Below are 17,859 nucleotides of genomic sequence, written 5' to 3'. Positions count from 1 at the left end.
CGTAGGTATCGGGCATTGATTGTTGCAGCATCAACCCTCGTTGCAATTTGTACTGCAAGGCATACACACGGGCATTTGGCCGTATCTCATCTCCCTCTTGCTTGCCCTGAGTGGAGCCCTCGATGTCTGTGTTTGCTGGCAGACGCAGATTTATCCTTCTTGGTCTATTCCTCCTTGCTTTTATCTACCCGACCGTTATCTACTGGTGAGTCAGCTTAATCAATAAGCCTGCATAGGATCGAGCTGCTCACAATGAATCCCCGGTGCTAGGTATGAAATCCAAAGCACGATAACGATTGCCACGCGTCCGCTGCTCTCCTCTCCTCCAGCCGGTCCACACCACATCATCCCGCATTACTATGTGAACAACCTACAACTTGGAGACTCGAATATATGCGAACTTCACGGATGGACTGCACATACTATTCGAGAGTCCGTCGAGCGCGAAGTGTGGGACGCTATCATCCTTGATGCGCCTACAGCAGTGGAAATCGACTTGCTTGAGATTAGGATGAACGAGCTTGACAAGGTTGTAGACAAGTTCTTCATCGTCGAAAGTAACCGTACGTGTTTCGTGTCCAGCCCTTTTTATATTCATCCGTCCCTTCCTTCATCGTTCCTCCGTGCTACGTAGACCTGGACCTAGAATCCGGTACCGGCACTAATAAATTGCAACTGCAACCTTCCAATACCAATTCTATCCTAGGTTGCTCATTCTTCCGTGCGTTCCTTTACAGGCACGATCAACGGAACACCAAAAGGTCTCTACTTCAACCAAAAGCGGTGGGAAAGTGCACTCCTCCCATTCCAACACAAGATCGTCTACCGCGCAGTCCACGCACCTCGAATCGACTCCATTCGCTCTCCATCCCCCGAAACATGGTCCGCGCGTCTCCGATCCGAGATGAACGCACTCCTTCGTACACGTTCAAGTAACACCCGTCGGCCGCCGATCGTACTCTTCTCAGCTCCGGACGAGATACCCGCGGCACATACTCTTCAACTCCTTCGTGACTGTGCGTTCCCCAGTCCATTGCACCTCCAATTAAGGAGGTTTATGTACTCGTTTGAGTGGCCTGTTGGATGGGATAGTTGGCGTGCGCAGGTACATGTTTGGGATACTGGGACGAAATTGGAGGAGTTGGGGAGAGGCGAGGCGAGGCTTGCGAGGAGGTATACGGAGTATTCGCGAGAGATGGTGAGTTCGGTCGCGCTCGCGGATGCTGGGTGGCATTGTAGCTATTGCTACAAAAACCTGGACGATATTATCGCGAAGATGCAAGGTGTGTATATGCGCTGGATTCCTTCGGGTAATAGGGTTTGATATCTGACCGGAACATGTTTGGTTGATGTAGATGAGTATGGGGCTGAAGCTGCTTCGGTGACGCCGGAGAACTTACAAGAGGCCATCTGCGAAGGAAGGGATATGTTTAACCCCTTACCAGAGGTACGACCATCTTTCTCACAGAGTTTTTTCTTCTACTAACATGCTTCTTCACAGGCTTATACTGTGTGTTCATTCCCTATATGCGCCAGCCTAATACTATTTACTAACAATTGATACTATCTGCAGTACAAAGACATGCTCCAGATGCTCAGCTCCGATCCGTACGTCTTCTCTCCTTATTTCCTACTCTAACAAAGCATATACTCACCCTATGGATATGTATAGATCACCCTCATCCATCTTCCTCCCACGATACGCAATCGCAGGTGGAAAACGCTTCAAACACCTTCTCCCAAAGGGCTGCAACCGTCAACCTCCTCCTGAACGTCCGAAAATCCCAGGATTAATCACAAACGAGAAGGAAAATGAGAAAGAAGAAGATGGTCAACCATGACCAATAGGTGTCACTTAGAGTTAGAGAGGCTTCCTATGACTTACGACCTTTTTCTTTCCTCTTTGCTTTCACTGTTATTTTTCTTGCTTATTAGTCTGCGGCACATGCATATCTTGTACAATACATACTTATCCACTCGTCGGGCCTTCCTTTCCCCTTGCTTCATTTTGTACACTCCTTTTGCATCGTTTCAGTTACTCTGAACATGTTTTGTGGATACCTCTACCGTCAACCCATCTGGTTCCCTTCTTTCTTGCTGTCACAGCTGCTATATCCTTTCTTCTCTGTATATTCTGAGAGCTTCTGAAGATGCTTTGCCTTACTTGCATTCATGTACATAAATATTTTGCTTTCTTTTTCCTCTCCTCCTTCCTATTCACTCCTACGCACTACGTAGCATTCAGGCAAATTTGATGGGATACCCTTCCCCATATGCAATCTTCACTAGTATGTAAATGTGTATAATATTAGATGGGTAGGTGCTCCATTCCGGTAGAACCCCAAACGTGGATGATGCAAAATCAAGTATAGTAATGACGGGAGAGTAATGGATGAGAGCTGTTTTTTTAATGAACAGGATCGAATAAATAACTGGGTTAGGATGTTGCAGATAATAGGTGGATGTGAGACAACAAGAATGAGATACACAGACACACAAGACAGCATTTTCAGAGTGAAAAACAAGAAAAAGAAAGAGGCAGGAAAAACCAAGTCGGGAGGGGAAAGTCTTTTTGAGCAAAATATGCGACGACTTATCACACCGCTTCGTCCATCGCGAAAGACTCCACAGAGACGCTATGTCTCATTTTCGACGAAGGGAACGGCTGTTTCTCCGAAAGCATAACAGACGACGGTGGTCTCTCTGCAGGGTTCACAATATCCGCCGACCCAGCGCGAGACGAATCAGCCGTCGAGCCTCCAACACTAAGTGAACTACCCAGCTTCGAGCGTCCAGGGGGCTTAGCAGCGATCGGTACAGCAGAAGGAGGCGCCCCCACGCTGGGTAACTTGGAAGCTGAGAGCGCAGGAGAGGCTAACGTACTTGCGTTCGCACTACCTCGTCCTCTTCCCGTCGGCGTATGACTGTGACTATGTCCATGGCCATGTCCGCCAACGACGAAAGGAACGTTTTCAATCCCGATGGCGTCTCTACCCGTCACAGTAGCATACGTACTTTCCTTTTCACCGACCCAGGTACGCGCGAACCACTGCCCGCCTGCGATTCCGCGTATCGCGCGTTGCGCGAGTCGCCAGTGCCGTACAGGTGCACGAGCGGCGTTGCCACGCTCGAGTGAGAAAAGGGGTGCGAAGCCCGCGGGGATCTTGGGTGGGGGTTGGACAAGGAAGGGTTTTGTTGGGAGGCGGTAGACGGGTATGGGGACGGAGGGGTCGAGAGCGTGTTTTTCTTGTTGCTTTTCTTGTTGGGTGGCTTGAGTTTGGCCGGGTTGTTGGTGCTGTTGTTGAGCTTCTGAAGCCGGGGGAGGGAGGGCGAGTGGAGTTAGGTCATGCTCTGGTGTCAAGAACTCTCCTCGCATGACTGGAGAGGAGCTAGCTGTTCCGATGAGTGCTGTAGAGAAAAGTTTGAGGACGTGTTCACTTTTCCATGTCGAACATAAAACGTACATTCGCTGGCAACGCTGGCAGCATCGTCCTGAAGCTGCGCAACTTTAGATCCTCTGAACAAAATCACGGAAAATCAGTATACGTGGGCAATGTTAGGAGTGCACAGAGTGACATACTTTGGTTTTCGACCTGGTTTCTTCTTCTCGCTATCTATCTTTTTAGCGGCACGTTTTCGCGGGGCCTTGATTGACGAGGGCGTCCCGAAGCCCGCACTCCCAGTATCAAGTATACCGGGTGTCCCATGCTCCGCCTGAGCGATACTCGGCTGAATCTCGAATATCGTCTGCGGAGGTTCTGCAGCACTAACGGCAGCACCTCTCCCCCTTCCTCTTCCCCTTCCTCGTCCTCTACCAGTGCCCCGGCTTCTGGTAGGCGGGGTCGGCACCGCCGGCTGACGACTCGGTGTCCCGACGACAGAAGGCGGCGGCGGCGCTGCATCGTCATCATCTGCAAGTTGATCCCACTCCTCTTCAGTGTCCGGAGAGTCGTGACTACCTTCTTCCTGACTGTCCTCCCCTCTTGCAGTACCTGCCGTCGACGCTGCTGCCGTTTCAGATGGTGCAGAAGCAGCAGACGATGGCTCAGTGACTTTCAACTTGACCCTGAACTTGGATACGCGTCCAGAGGGGGGTGGAGGTGCGGGAGGAGGACTTGCTTCGTCGCGCAGAGTAGATATCAGCGGGGCGTCCATGTCGACGTCCTGATCCATATTTTGCGTCGTTGCTATTTTATGAGTGTTTGAATACTCGTTAGAAGGGTGTGGGCCGTCTGGTTCGTATGAAATCCAGGCGGAAGCGCGGAAAGCGTTGTTGGATGTGGACTCAGACATGGATTGTTGGGCCTTAGCGAATTAAGCCCATCCATCACGACCCTTTCCGCGTCGCTTCATTACATTCCTATTACATACCTACACAATTATTATAAAATATTCTTATTTCCTTTTCTTATATTCGCTTTTTTCCCAATAAAACACGCTTTACGGGAAGAGTGTAGTTACTTCTCACTCCTATTAATTTAAGCCATCATCTCCATCGCCGCTGCATAAGAGCAGCTGGTTTAGTTTCAAAAGTTACATGTATTACAATAATGAATGTACACATGAAATATGGATTGATTTGTCCCAAAATAAAAATCACTTGGAATCCCTAGTTCAAATTGACATTATATTCACCTCAGTTGCAAGCTAGTAAGGCTGAGATTCCGTCGCTGAAGCGTCCACAGAAGTCAACATTCCTGTCCCTTCAAGTGGCCCGATTGCAGACATAGACATAAGGGCCTCGCTCTCAATCCCAGCTTCACTATCCTCCAATCCTCTCGGATTTCCTTCGAATTGCATACTTTGCAAATCAACAGTAACATGAGACGAATCGGTTTTGTTTGCTTTGTTCAGAGTGAGGAGCAGACGTCCTGTCAGGATTGAGTGTGTGACTCGCTCCATGCTGGAATGCAATGAATTAGACATTGTTCATAGATGTTTAATTCACCAGAGAACTAGTTAATGGTAAGAGACCCCGACGTACCTTGCAAGCATGCCCAACTTGGACTTGTCATGCTGCAGAACCAAATGCCAGTCAGCAAGAGATACATGAAAGTCATACAAAAAGTCTCAGCGCGACTTACTGCAGAAAGGGTGGATATTATAATCACATTCGTCACCGATAGGGCTTGAGTACACCAAGGTGAGAGTAATTAAAGGTCTGAGTATAACACCAAAATCGCGTAAAATGCTTACTGAAAATGTACACGTAGAAAACTGCGCCTAGATTATATGCGTTAGCATGTCAAACGGAGAAGACATGTATAACGTACCATCCCTGAATAATGCTAGGTAGAGAGACGATTTTCCAAGTTCCTTGTCTAATAAAGGGTCATTGTAAGCTCAACAACAGCATACGCCTGTCTGGTATCGCTATTTTACGCACACATTTGGATGCCCTTAATCACTAGAAGTAAGAGAAGAACTAGAATGTAAATGTAAAGCGTCAACAGGTTGCCGTTACTAGTAAAGTAGTTCATGAGCGAATACTTACTAGATTCATAGATCATCAAGATAATCCAGTCGCCGATGAGCAGAGTGTTTCCTGAAGTAATTAGGCAACCACGAAGCCCTCCTGGTAGAGGTGTGACTAGATAAAGGAGGCAGGAAAGGGGGGGTGGGGCAGCCAGTTCAGGCATAAGGACTCATTTTAGTTCGAGGATGCCAAGGTATAACTCACATTCAATCGATTGTAAGAAGAGTGCCATGGTCGCCAAGTCAGGAACCAAATTTGCTACGCCCCATGCTATAAGTAATACGAGCACGACCCGTTTCTTCTCCCATATCGCCCATGTCCGGAGAACAAGAATCACTGTGGATTTCGATTAAGATAAGACAGGAAGTACACCTTATGCACTTACGTTCCGCAATTATGATTCCTATATTGATTAGCCCTGTATAACAACGAGTTAGTTCTACACCATATTATATAGCGACAGAAACTTACATGCCGCACTCTTGTATGCAAGTGAACATTCTTCAGGAGTCAAACCAGTCCTGAAGTGATCTGTCGTAAGATGTCCGTGAGCACGCTGCCAGCCATAAGAGAGATGCAGTCGCGTACGTGAGGCAGTTATTGACAAATCTACAAAGGGCAGGTATCGTGTCAGGACGAAGAGAACTTTGCCGGCAGACCAATTAGATGGCCATATCAGTGTACGTTCGTCTTCGAAAGTCAACAGGTAGTCATAACCCTAATGCAATGTCAACACGCGTCTTTAAAGGTACGAGATTATACGAACCAGTATCGCGAAACTTGCGGCTATGGAGGAGATGAATAATCGATGCAATAAGCGTGTATTTCCAACGGTCTCTTACTATCTATGTATTACCAAAACGCACTCCGTCAGGAAGTGCATATTAAGACCGCGGGGAGATGAGGTGAAAGAACATACACTTGATGTGCGAAGGCCTTGCAAGGCGTGTATCAGCTCGAGAGCTTCCTTGGCAAAAGCAGCCATAGATGCTTCAGAAGAGGTGTAAGGAAGTACTGGGGTAGAACCCAGGAGGCTTTTTATATTGACAATATATTAAACAGGATCGTGTCCAATGTGCGCCCAACTTGTCGCACATCGCAACGAGTGAACGCATCAGCTTCGTGCAAACTTACGCAGTAGTTGACGCTTGCCAAGAAGCGTTGAAAGCGAGCAGAACCAAGCTTCGCGCACGTTGTATCGCCAGCTTCCATGTAGCCGGATCGGACAGAAGGTCCTCCGCTACAGTTAGATTTTGCTTGCACAGGATCACATGGATCAGAGGCATGACGCAGTGCAACCAAATAAGGTGCGTTCTGCTCATGGATATAATTATAACCACACCGCCTTGAATCGCTTTGAGGGGGATGCTTGGCTCCCGCCTTTATTCTGATGCCGAGATGTTTGGAAGTTCCTGTTGTAAGATTGTCTGAAGATCAGTAAGATCGGAGAAGAATATGCTGTCCGCCACGGTTTGGAAATCTCCATGGGTGAGGCGCTCGTTTACAAATGCCCCGCACTTCCCGACGTTTGACTAGTTCAAGAACTCTCACAGCCAGGGTACGAGTATTGCTGCAATATTGGAGCCTTCCAGTGAGCCGGAACTAGAACTGGAGTGGCGAGAACGAGTACCTTTTACTGACAGCCTCTCAACAGAGCCATCGGGCGTAAGGCGCTGCAATAGAGAACGCTTGCATCATTAAAAGTTGAAATCTCCTTTGCACAAAGAAGAGACACTGTACTCAGTGTCATGGCTGTATAAATACCTGTAACATAACTGGAACTGTTGACAAGGTGGGTAAGTCCAGGGGATTACCGCTCACCATGAACAGCGAATGGATCAGGGACTATTTCTGCACTGAAATGACCTAAGTAGTCTGGTGACCGAGTTGCTTGAGCTTGGAGATCATTTGTGCCAGCGAAGTGTGGTAAAAGTCAATGCGGGACCAAATACTCAAACAGTAACAGTACAGCTATGTTCCCACGCACCTGATGGACTAAAATTTAGTAGAAGCCACTATTCTGTATTTCATATTCTAGAGACTCCCGTCTCGTTCTTTCATGCACAGGAATGAATGAATGAGCTAACTCTAAACTACAAGCTTCAATAAATCAGCTTTACGTGACAAGTAGAAAGCGAAGAGTTGTCTGGGTAGGATCGCCAATGTAAAAGTACAAGCGTGCGTGTCTGGGCATAAAATCAATGTACACAATGTGTTCAAAAAATATGTAAAGTTGGGGTCGATTGAGTCGTGAGGAATAGCAATACAAATGGATCAAACATTGGCAGGAGCCTTCGTGGACATTGACAATGTTGAAGCCGAAGGTTCCGGACCAGACCACTGCGCATTAGAATTTGTTGTTAAGAAAGTGCTGGTCCCTGCTTCCGAGTCCACAGCCCTCTTCTTCATCTTCTGAGATTCAAATCCCTGCTTCACTTGACATTATACTCGGCCCAGTTGCAAGATAGCTCGACTGAGATCCCGTCGCCGAAGCGTCCCCAGAAGTCAACATCCCCGTCCCTTCAAGTGGCCCGAGAGCAGACATTGACATAAGAGCATCACTCCCGATCCCAGCTTCACTATCCTCCAATCCCCTCGGATTTCCTTCGAATTGTATACTTTGTAGATCGACAGTAACATGAGACGGATCGGTGAGCGTTTTGTTTGCTTTGTTGAGAGTTAGGAGTAAACGTCCTGTCAGGATGGAGTGCGTAACTCGCTCGATGCTGAGAAATTTAAAAAAATAATTAAATATACATGACGTTAAGTTTGTTTGAGAAGGGGTTCACTAACGTACCTTGCAAGCATACCCAGTTTCGATTTGTCGTGCTATAGAACCGATTATCGGTCAGCAAGGCATTCATGAAAGCGGTACGACTTGAAAGGTCTTAGCAGAACTTACTGCCGAAAGAGTAGATATCACAATCACATTCGCAACCGATAGAGCTTGAGTAACCCAAGTTAGAATAATTAATGCTCTGGACGCAGCGCTGAGCTCGTGCAAGCGCTTACCGAAAATGTACACATAGAAAACTGCACCATCCCTGAAGAGTGCTAGGTAGAGGGATGATTTTCCAAGTTCCTTATCTAATAAAATGATATAGTGTGAACTCAGCAACAGCAAATACTTGTCCAATATCAGTATTTTACGCACACATTTGGATGCCCTTAATCACTAGAAGTAAAAGAAGAACTAGGATGCAGAGCATCAAAAGGTTGTCATCCTACAGCTCGCAGGCGAGTACTCACTAGATTCGTAGATCATCAGGATGATCCAGTCGCCGATGAGTAAAGTATTTCCCGAGGTAATTAGGCATCCACGAAGTCCTCCAGGTAAAGGCGTAACTGGACAAAGGGGCTTACTATATTTGCACCGAGAATGATAAGGCAGTGCTCACATTCAATCGATTTCAAGAAGAGTGCCATTATCGCCAAGTCAGGAACCAAATTTGCTACACCCCAGGCTATGAGCAAGATGAGCACAACACGCTTCTTCTGATTAAATATTGCATATGTGCGGATGATCAGGATGACTGAAGAAAGGTAATCTTCAGACTGAGCCAAGGAATAAATGAAATATGAATGAAGCATTCGCACGTTCAGCAGTGATAATACCCAAGTTGATAAGCCCTTGACACCGGAATACTTATTAGACTATCTCTAAAGAGTATACTCTATGATTGCTTACATGCCGAAGTCTTTAGCGAAAATGAACATGTTTCCGGTGACAGGTTTGCCCTATATTGACCTGTAGGCTAATTCATCCCACGTCTCAAAATTGGTATTTGAGCTGTGGTGTGCTCACCTATTCCAGTAATTGTCAAGTCGAGGACAGGAAGATATCGGACCATAAAGAACAAGACTTTCAGGATTGACCAGTTCTTTGGCCACATGAATGTACGCTCATCCTCGAAAGTGAGCAGATAATCGTAGACCTGAATGTCGAGGATTAATCTTCTTCCAGCCTGCAATCCAAACGGTGACTCACGAAGATAGCTATACTTGCAGCTTCAAATCAGGGAGATGAGCAACGTATTGCGTTGTTCGTCCACGGCAATACTTACTATCGATATACTGTTCGAATAAGTAAGTCGGGCAAGTTTTAACTACAACTGGGAGGACGTACAGTGAGAAGACGAAGGTCTTCCAGAGCTAATATGAACTCGTCCAAGAGTTGCTGAGCAGGATTGGCCATGGAATTATAACCTAGGTGGGATGGGCAACGGGCACTATCCAGTACCTATCCATCCTTTTCATCTTATACGTATTCTGACTCCATCATCGCCCTAGATATCGAAGTACTGTCCTTCGCTCAAACTGAATGGCTTTGACGCCAGAGGTGGAGGAAGGGAAGCGAACAGCCGACGTTCCACGCTAAGAACTTGATATTTCGTGCCTTACTGGATTCTAAAGAAAGCGAAGTAAGTTAGTCTAGAACTGTAAATGAAAAGGAGTGCTTAAGCGCTTATTAGAAGTAGAAGTATCCTCACAGCATCGGCACATGCCACTTCCGTGGCGGCCTCACACGACATCATGGCCACTGTTCGGCTTCTGCAGGGAATACGGTAATTAATCAAAGTTTCCAGCTTCAGAATCAGAGTTAGCCTGCCGAGATGCTGATGGACGGTCTGATACGATGATGCAGGAAGTCCGGAAGCCAGTTCAAAAGAAGCTTGAAAAGTATAGGCTCGGTGCGGATAGACGCCTCTATCTGTCTGTTTGGCTTTACAGTACTTCGGAAATACATGCGCACAGTCTCCTGTGTCAGATGTGAGTGTAAATTTAACGTGGCGAAAACCTGTTTCCACTAGTGTAAGCACAGCACTGTCCCGAGCAAGTGTGACTTTAATGATAGGTCTTGTCAGGCTGCAACGCAGATGTGGCAGCGAAAGACAGAAGAGACAGAAGGGAACAGAGATGTCACAGTGAGCAGACGTAGGCCTCCTAATGTCTCGAACTTAAACAACAGAGATGGACCTAGTACAGATTTCAAAATTCAAAATGCTATTTTTTTTTCGCCTGTAACGTGTCACATGACTGTTGCCTAGAAGGGAGATATTTGATTACTTAAGCCATGATGAAGTCAGTTCCACTGTCCAAAGTTCAAACATCAAATATAACAACTTTTCAAATAATAAAATTATGCTCCAAAGGACTGCACAAGTCAGACCAGAGGTTAAAAAGCCCATAACGTAACTAAAAGTGTCAGATGACCCAGCTTTATCCTTACGGGGAAGGAGGACCGTTCGGAAAGCGGCGGTCCGTGAGACTTTCAAGGTTGTTTCTCAGCTACGAACACATGACAATGTCCCGAAGTCAAGCTCTTGCCTTCTCCTCGACAATTCATCCAGGCTGGCGCTCGAAGAAGCTTATGACATATGTAGCGATCACCTGTCTCACCCACCTTGCTCGATAAAATGACTATATCTGAAGTTGCTATCTCTTAAGCGTTTGCTCCCTTTTATTTGTCGCACTTCCAAGAGAATGCAGTCCTTGCATTCACTCCTTCTTGTTCTTCTCCTAACCTTCCTTGCGGCGGCTCGCGCTAGTATCGATAGGCATGTAGTTGTCTCGCGTTACAACCCGACGCGCAATGCGTCGAGTTTGACTACACCGATGCAAGTCGGTAACGGGAACTTCGCTTTTGGCGCGGACATCACAGGTCTACAGACTTTCCAGCCTTTTGCAATCATGTCATCATGGGGATGGAAGAATGACTCGCTTCCGGTTGGACGTACACTTGAAGACATTTTAGATTACAAGGGTACGTCACTCGATAACCATGGGCGGAATGTGACGTATATGTACGGTGGTGTTGTTGACATACAACAATGGCTCATCTCGAATCCTAATCGCGTTAACCTCGGACGCGTTGGACTTCTCTTCTTAACTGAGTCTGGCGAAATGATGAACGTGACTGAGCCCGACCTCCAGGATAAATCGCAGTTGCTCGAGCTTTGGACGGGCCAAATGACAAGCGAATTTACGATTAATGGAACTCGGGTCCAAGTAGAGACTGTCTGCGCACAAGATACCGATGTTGTTGGCATACAAATTGATTCGACTCTCGTTTCAGACGGAAGACTCGGTCTATTCCTCGATTTCCCTTGGAACGATGGCTCTTCCAAATTCTCTGCTCCTTTCGTCGGGACATTCAACATGACTTCTAACCACACGACGAGCCTTATCCAGGACTCTTCTGTAACAAAAGGTGCTCAGGCAGAGATTGTGCACACGTTGGTCAACAACTCGTTCGTGACAGCGATTGGAGGCTCCAAGCTCAACATCTCTCGCAACTCGCCTGATTCTCATAGATACAGTGTGGTTCCTTCGAGCAACTCTTCAACATTCTCCGTTACTATCTCGTATGCTCTTCAGTCATCAACCTCCCTGCCTGATTTTAATTCCACGACGAAATCGTCTGTGGATGCATGGAAATCATTCTGGTCAAATGGTGGATTCGTAGATGTGTATACAGGTTCCACTGACCCGAGGGCGAATGAACTACAACGCAGAATTATTCTATCAAATTATCTTCTGCGGGTCAACGAAGCAGGAAATAACCCGCCGCAAGAGGTGCGTTAATCATTCAGCTCGGAGAGTCCAATGATTTACACATTTCTTTAGTCTGGGCTAGTAAACAACGGATGGGTCAGTGAATTTTCAGCCACGCCTTAAACCGTACCAGACTCATAAAACCGTGGCACATATTCAGTATGGTAAGTTCCACATGGAGCAGTTTTATTGGCACAGTGTACATTGGGCACTCTGGTCGAAATGGGACCTTCTTCACCGCGCATCGCCCGTTTACTCACGTTTTCTTCCAACGTCCATTCAACGAGCCCAAGTGCAACAAGGATGGCCAGCTGGGGCACGGTGGGGAAAGATGTCAGATCCGTCGGGACGCAGTGCCCCAGGTGAAATTAATGAACTTCTAATCTGGCAGCAACCGCATCCGCTCGTCTTCGCCGAATACGAGTACCGCGCTTTCCCGACTACAGAAACGCTCTACAAGTGGAGTGATATTGTTCATGAGACCGCAGATTGGATGAGCGTATTCGCATTCCATAATGAGAGTACGGACGTTTATGACCTTGGTCCACCAATGTACGTTGTGAGTGAAGATACAGAGCCGCTTGTGACAAGGAACCCCGCATTTGAGCTATCGTATTGGAAGTTCGGACTTCAGCTTGCTGAGAGATGGATGGAGCGTTTGGGTGAGGATGTCCCTACAAGCTGGACGATTGTACGAGAGAACCTTGCAAGTCTGCCGAGCGACAACGGAACATATTCCGTATACGAAGGTATACCAAGCGATTTCTGGGATGGACCAACGTACACGAATGACCATCCTGCATTGGTTGGCTTGTATGGCTGGTTACCTGAGACACCGGGCTTGAACTTGACTATTGCAAAAGCAACGATGGAAAAAGTGTGGACGCATTGGAATATATCAAATTGTTGGGGGTGGGTACCTCCTTAGTTTGACTAGAAGAGGTGGCTAAGCATGACTTGGACTCAGATGGGACTTCGGAATGCTCGCAATGTCTGCTGCACGCAATGGTGAACCGTCTCAAGCTGTTTCTTGGCTCCTCAACGATATCTTCTCGTTCGATGATGTTGGAATGCCCAGCGGTGGTGCCCGTGTGCCAACACCTTATTTCCCTGGTTCTGGCAGCTTGCTACTTGCTGTTGCAATGATGGCAGAAGGTTGGGATGGAAGCAATGGTACCGCACCAGGCTTTCCTACATCCGGTTGGAATGTCAGGACTGAGGGGATGCACAAAGCGCTCTAAAATGGAACTTTATGATCGTGTCTGTCTCTTGATTTTCTTACATCGCTTTGGCCTGACTTGTTCGCTTACCCGAGAATCACAAAGGTCAGCCACATGTGTTCGACAATTCATCTTAGAATTCAGGAATATCAGTTAAGGTGTTACTATTACACTCCTTCCAAAAAAAACATGAAAATAGTGCAACGCAGGGGAAGGTGCAAGTGCTAGATGTCTTGCCAATTAGAAATTGGGGCCAGAATGGGCGGCCGGCATTGCCGAAGCAAGCGAAGAGGAGGCCTGTACCACCCTGCGACGCATCATCTTATTGAAGTTCATAGCCGCCTTCGCCGTGTCATCACCGCCTTGGTCGTCCTTTTCCTTAGATGTCACATGTACGATCTGACTAGAAAGTGCTTTGATTTGTTCCATCAGGATGGTGTCAGCCGGAGTTGAAGCCATCGGCTCGTGATTTCCTTCCGCAAGCAACCGCGTCTTGTCATGAGCGATGCGAAGCAGGAAGGATACAAACCTGTAAGGTTGTCGAATAAGTGAGCATATATTGTCACGCCTCAAAACTCTATAATCACTTACAGTTCTTTCAAGAAAGCGAAAGACCATCCCTCTGTCTCCTTCGCAACTTCTTCGGCAAGTTGTGCTGTGTTCTTCTCGAACTGAACGATAGGACCTCCTCCCGAAGAGCCTTCCTCATCTGTCGTGAGAGCCGTGATCTTGCGAATCCATTTAGACGCATACGTGACGCGAAGTTTCTCGGTAGGAAGGTCGAAATTATACTTCACATCGAAGCGTGATGGACGGTTCAGAATTGCATCATCGATGCGTTCCGGGTGGTTGGTAGTAGCGATGGTAAGAATACCCTCGTTTTGACCCTATGGAGAGAATGGTTAGATACTGGAAGATTCGATAACTGATTGCAGTACCAATCCATCAAGCTCATTCAAGAAGAATGCGCGGACGTCAGAAGTTACTAGGGAATCAAGGTCTTCGATCACGAGAATGCAGGGTGCATTCGCCCTTGCGTGATCAAATATTCTCCTCACTCCAAGTTCAGGTCCCTGTCGAGAAGGCGTTAGGCTAACCGTATCGGCTAAAATAAAAAAAGAACGAAACTTACATCTTGTGTAGTGAATGACTTGACGTAGAGAGCGGCCTGTCCAGATTCCTTCAAAAGAACTTTGATTGATTCTGTCTTCCCGTTCCCAGGAGGACCAAGCAAGAGAAGGCCCCTCTTCCACACAACGCCTAGATTCTTGTATATCTTCCTGTTTGCAAAGAAGGTTTGCGTGTCGCGGCGCAGTCCTTCGAGGAATTCTGTCTCTAGGACGATCTCGTCCCACGTCGCGTCGCGAATTGCACCCCAAAGAGGCTTGTCTTTAGACCAGCCCCCATCTTGAAAGACCCACATCTCATCTTTGAGGGCACCGGCCCAGCGATAGACCTCAGAGATAAGATTATGCCCAGCCGACTTCATTGCTTTATCGCCGTAGTATGTTCCGTCAAGTCTGGGGTTTCCAGGGTCGTCAAAGACGAAGTCGAAGAGGCAGATCTGGTCGCAAATTCCCTGATGCCAGGTGACCTTGTAGACCAGAAATTCTGTGCCTTCGTATTTGAATTTCAACGAGCCTGTAGCAATGTGTGGTACGAGTTCGCCCTTATCGGTTCTCGCACCAGCGTGCAGGTTGGCAAGGAGGCCCAATTGCAGACCAGCAGCGGATCCAGCACCAGCCTTCGAATTCCATCTCACGAGGTCGTGCAGAGGATCCTGAATGATCTCCACGAGAACTCCACGAGAGTCAAGGAAGCCTGAGACTGGAAAGGAGGGGCACGTTGCACTATCGAGTAGAGCAACGTGGCGCTTGTCGGGGTGCAAAGCCTTGAGTGATCGAAGAATTGAGAAGTCGACGTTTGGAGACCTGGCGCTGAACCGGTCATCAAGTATGCTGGCGAAGGAAGAGTTATCAGAGAGCTGAGCAGGAGCCATGTCGTGGATGTTAATCAGACCCAGTGTCCTTGCCAGCGCTTTTATACCCTCATCGTTACTAGCGATTTAGTCATATCTGCAGAACAAGCGTCAGATCGCATCATGATATCAGCGCCGAGATGTGAAAATGTAAAGCACGGCAGAGGCTGCTTGATTTAATGAGTCACCAGCAAGTATGCACAGCAAGAAAGCATATGTTCTGGCAAAGTTCACTGAGTGTTATCGCTCATACGACATAGTCGGTAAATTGTAAAGGGTCACGTTACTAAATTGAACATAGCCGAACAATCCTGCGCCGCCGCCAGCACTCACACACCCAGAAGGAGTCTGTATTGTTCCATCTCTATATGACGGACCTACTTCTGCGTTTGCGGTTATCCATCAAGCTGCACAGCATTTTTCGCCGATCAAGTCGATTCAGCCTATTCCATTTTGGGCTCTAAGCTGTGCTTTATTCACTAGGATGACTTCACATTGACTTGGTTTCCCTTGATATATTGCCTCAACCTGCTTGCTGCGGACACGTTAACGGTCATGGACTCTACGAATTAGCACATCTAGCCTATATGGGATAGCTATATGCGAATTTTTGTGATGAAGAAATAGGAGCGGTTGTGACGACCCACGTCCTAGTAGTGAGGTGAACTGGTGATACAGATATGTTTTGCGCTCATCGAAAACACGCGGTTCCATTTTGCCAGGCCAGACTCGTGGAGGCTTAATCGAAATAGCATAGCCCCGAGAGAACACGAATAGACTTGATGAGCAAGGCTTTGTAGTTCGTGAGGCTGGTGGGCGTAGAGTTCGCAACATGACAGACAGTTCGAAGTACATTTTCTTCGCGGCGTCAAACTTATCTTGTCACGTGGTCCAGGTTCTCGCAACTAAAATGCCACTGCCGTCTACTACTCTATCTCATAAACTCATACGTTTAATCCAGAATTATCTGCGAATCCCATTCGAACGGCCGTTTAAGGCGATGTAGCGTTGATTTTACTCCTCTTTCCCATGTTTCAGCGCTGTTCTGTCGATGGAACCACGAATTAGTGTATCCTCCACTCAGGATAGTCCGAGTCTTAAATGGCAGTTTCTTCCGTAACAACTAATAAGTAGCCTAGGGAGAGGGATCCTTGAGCCTGTATAAGAACGAAGGCATTCGTTGTACTCATCGCAATGGAACCTCGATCTACATATAAATGTGCACAATGTCTGTCCAGTAGCTGAGCAGGATGATAGATAGTGTAACTCGTACTACTAACTTTATCTAAAATGCCTATAATAGGATAGAGAAGCACCGCTTGGCTGCTCTGAAGCAAAAGTTTTACTTCACCTCTTCCAATCGCCCAGAGATCATAGGTCTAGACTGGGTGCTGATCTATGTAATACTGCCATACTCATTGACAGTCATGTCTTGTTTGTACAGTAGGGAAATAATACAAAGCTAAAAATAAGCAAAAATGCAATATACTTTTACTAGCGTATTCATGCAATACCGTTGCCTTTGTGGAAAGAAAGTGCCGTGAATGTGTTCTAAGGTAGGGAAAGTATAAACTCAACCGACCTCATGTAACCTTAATTGCCTTTTTTGGCCTCACACTTAGACAACGAAATACCATCTTCCACACACCACAAATTAAAAATGTAATTCCATCAAAATATTTGTATTTAAAGTAGCTACAAATTGATGGTTTTATTTTTCAAAAATATTAGAAAATGCCTGACTTATTTCCAAAAGAAGCTTTTTTTGACTTAAACACTCTAGAATGTCCTTAGCAACATTCTGGCGAGAAAATAACTTTTTTTGAGTTTTTAGGTTTTTGATTTTTGCCACCTCGGGTAACCATAATATTACAAATAACTGCCTTATTTGGTATATACATAATTATTAGTCATCATTACAGCATCTATATCCACATGACTTCTGTACTAGAGTACGAGTGGAAACTCCCTAGTTTCCCACAGTGAGGATTACCACAGAGGTTTCCCACGAGGTAAACCTCACTACCACAAGGGTTGCCGGAAATTGGCCTGTGGAAAACTCAAATGTATTAGTCATACATAATATTATGTCAGTAGATAAATTAAGAAAAAATGCCTCAACCTGACGAAAAGCAAGGAAAATAGATAGTTTGAGAGTGCATATACTCTATGTCTGTCATTTTATTAGGTTAACATCTCCTATTTTGCTTGACATTCTTTCAGATACTCCTTCATTTGAAGGAGTACACTCTGATAAAACTGGAGAGGTACAAGTGATAGATATGGACAATATTTCCAGTACCTCTTCAGACAATTTACAAATTTTGAACAATAATAAAGCCTGGTCAATGTAATTAGCTGCCTCTTTCTTTTTATTTCTCTTAGATATATCTATTTATTATGTATGTTTCAACACTGGTAGACTATAAAACACAATAAAATTGCTCTCAGCAGTATAACCAATGTCTGAAATTAATATTGTACCTTTTGTAATGTTTAATTATAAATATCCAAGTACCTAAATTTTCAGCTCAATAGAGGTAAACGACACAAAATTCTTTAAAATTTCCTTTTTGGAACATTATAATGATATTACTAATATGCTGACTAAGTGTTGTCCACGCGAGGTT

General features: G+C 46.2%; 6 protein-coding genes across 6 annotated transcripts; 2 read left to right on the top strand and 4 right to left on the bottom strand.

Annotated features, from left to right (window-relative positions):
• Positions 1 to 268: 268 nt before the first annotated feature.
• On the top strand, positions 269 to 1,486 carry FOMMEDRAFT_96003 (glycosyl transferase; the record flags this gene model as incomplete). The annotated part of the gene is made up of 3 exons (XM_007270926.1): positions 269 to 563; positions 738 to 1,285; positions 1,361 to 1,486. Coding segments are annotated over 3 exons (969 nt in total), but the record flags the coding sequence as incomplete, so codon positions are not given.
• An 830-nt stretch (positions 1,487 to 2,316) lies between these two features.
• On the bottom strand, positions 2,317 to 4,293 carry FOMMEDRAFT_170976 (uncharacterized protein; the record flags this gene model as incomplete). Its single annotated transcript, XM_007271110.1, has 3 exons — positions 2,317 to 3,408; positions 3,465 to 3,517; positions 3,581 to 4,293. The coding sequence occupies 3 exons, from the start codon at positions 4,291 to 4,293 to the stop codon at positions 2,597 to 2,599; spliced, it is 1,578 nt and encodes a 525-aa protein (XP_007271172.1). The 3' UTR covers positions 2,317 to 2,596.
• Positions 4,294 to 4,591: 298 nt separating this feature from the next.
• FOMMEDRAFT_149117 (uncharacterized protein) lies at positions 4,592 to 6,798 on the bottom strand (the record flags this gene model as incomplete). The annotated part of the gene is made up of 13 exons (XM_007271109.1): positions 4,592 to 4,903; positions 4,985 to 5,016; positions 5,085 to 5,128; positions 5,197 to 5,223; positions 5,274 to 5,321; positions 5,387 to 5,425; positions 5,495 to 5,590; positions 5,681 to 5,812; positions 5,862 to 5,894; positions 5,948 to 6,007; positions 6,065 to 6,194; positions 6,396 to 6,510; positions 6,611 to 6,798. 13 exons carry the CDS (start codon positions 6,796 to 6,798, stop codon positions 4,648 to 4,650), a joined length of 1,200 nt encoding a protein of 399 aa, XP_007271171.1. The 3' UTR covers positions 4,592 to 4,647.
• Positions 6,799 to 7,633: 835 nt separating this feature from the next.
• On the bottom strand, positions 7,634 to 10,236 carry FOMMEDRAFT_149116 (uncharacterized protein). The gene is made up of 14 exons (XM_007271108.1): positions 9,967 to 10,236; positions 9,603 to 9,883; positions 9,541 to 9,550; positions 9,465 to 9,484; positions 9,282 to 9,411; positions 9,165 to 9,224; positions 9,074 to 9,106; positions 8,875 to 9,009; positions 8,726 to 8,821; positions 8,631 to 8,669; positions 8,489 to 8,563; positions 8,379 to 8,422; positions 8,274 to 8,305; positions 7,634 to 8,202 (listed from the first exon to the last, which is right to left on the bottom strand). The coding sequence occupies exons 2-14, from the start codon at positions 9,669 to 9,671 to the stop codon at positions 7,896 to 7,898; spliced, it is 1,050 nt and encodes a 349-aa protein (XP_007271170.1). The 5' UTR covers positions 9,672 to 9,883; positions 9,967 to 10,236; the 3' UTR covers positions 7,634 to 7,895.
• Positions 10,237 to 11,092: 856 nt separating this feature from the next.
• Positions 11,093 to 13,272, top strand: FOMMEDRAFT_95902 (uncharacterized protein; the record flags this gene model as incomplete). The annotated part of the gene is made up of 5 exons (XM_007270917.1): positions 11,093 to 11,203; positions 11,372 to 12,052; positions 12,104 to 12,131; positions 12,319 to 12,943; positions 12,999 to 13,272. 5 exons carry the CDS (start codon positions 11,093 to 11,095, stop codon positions 13,270 to 13,272), a joined length of 1,719 nt encoding a protein of 572 aa, XP_007270979.1.
• Positions 13,273 to 13,838: 566 nt separating this feature from the next.
• FOMMEDRAFT_95587 (P-loop containing nucleoside triphosphate hydrolase protein) lies at positions 13,839 to 14,740 on the bottom strand (the record flags this gene model as incomplete). The annotated part of the gene is made up of 3 exons (XM_007270897.1): positions 13,839 to 14,138; positions 14,190 to 14,324; positions 14,384 to 14,740. The coding sequence occupies 3 exons, from the start codon at positions 14,738 to 14,740 to the stop codon at positions 13,839 to 13,841; spliced, it is 792 nt and encodes a 263-aa protein (XP_007270959.1).
• Positions 14,741 to 17,859: the final 3,119 nt, after the last annotated feature.

This window comes from Fomitiporia mediterranea (genome assembly GCF_000271605.1).
Source record: "Fomitiporia mediterranea MF3/22 unplaced genomic scaffold FOMMEscaffold_15, whole genome shotgun sequence".
Lineage (NCBI taxonomy): Eukaryota > Fungi > Basidiomycota > Agaricomycetes > Hymenochaetales > Hymenochaetaceae > Fomitiporia > Fomitiporia mediterranea.
Note: the sequence above shows the minus strand (reverse complement) of the source record. Positions and strands in the feature narration are given on the sequence as shown.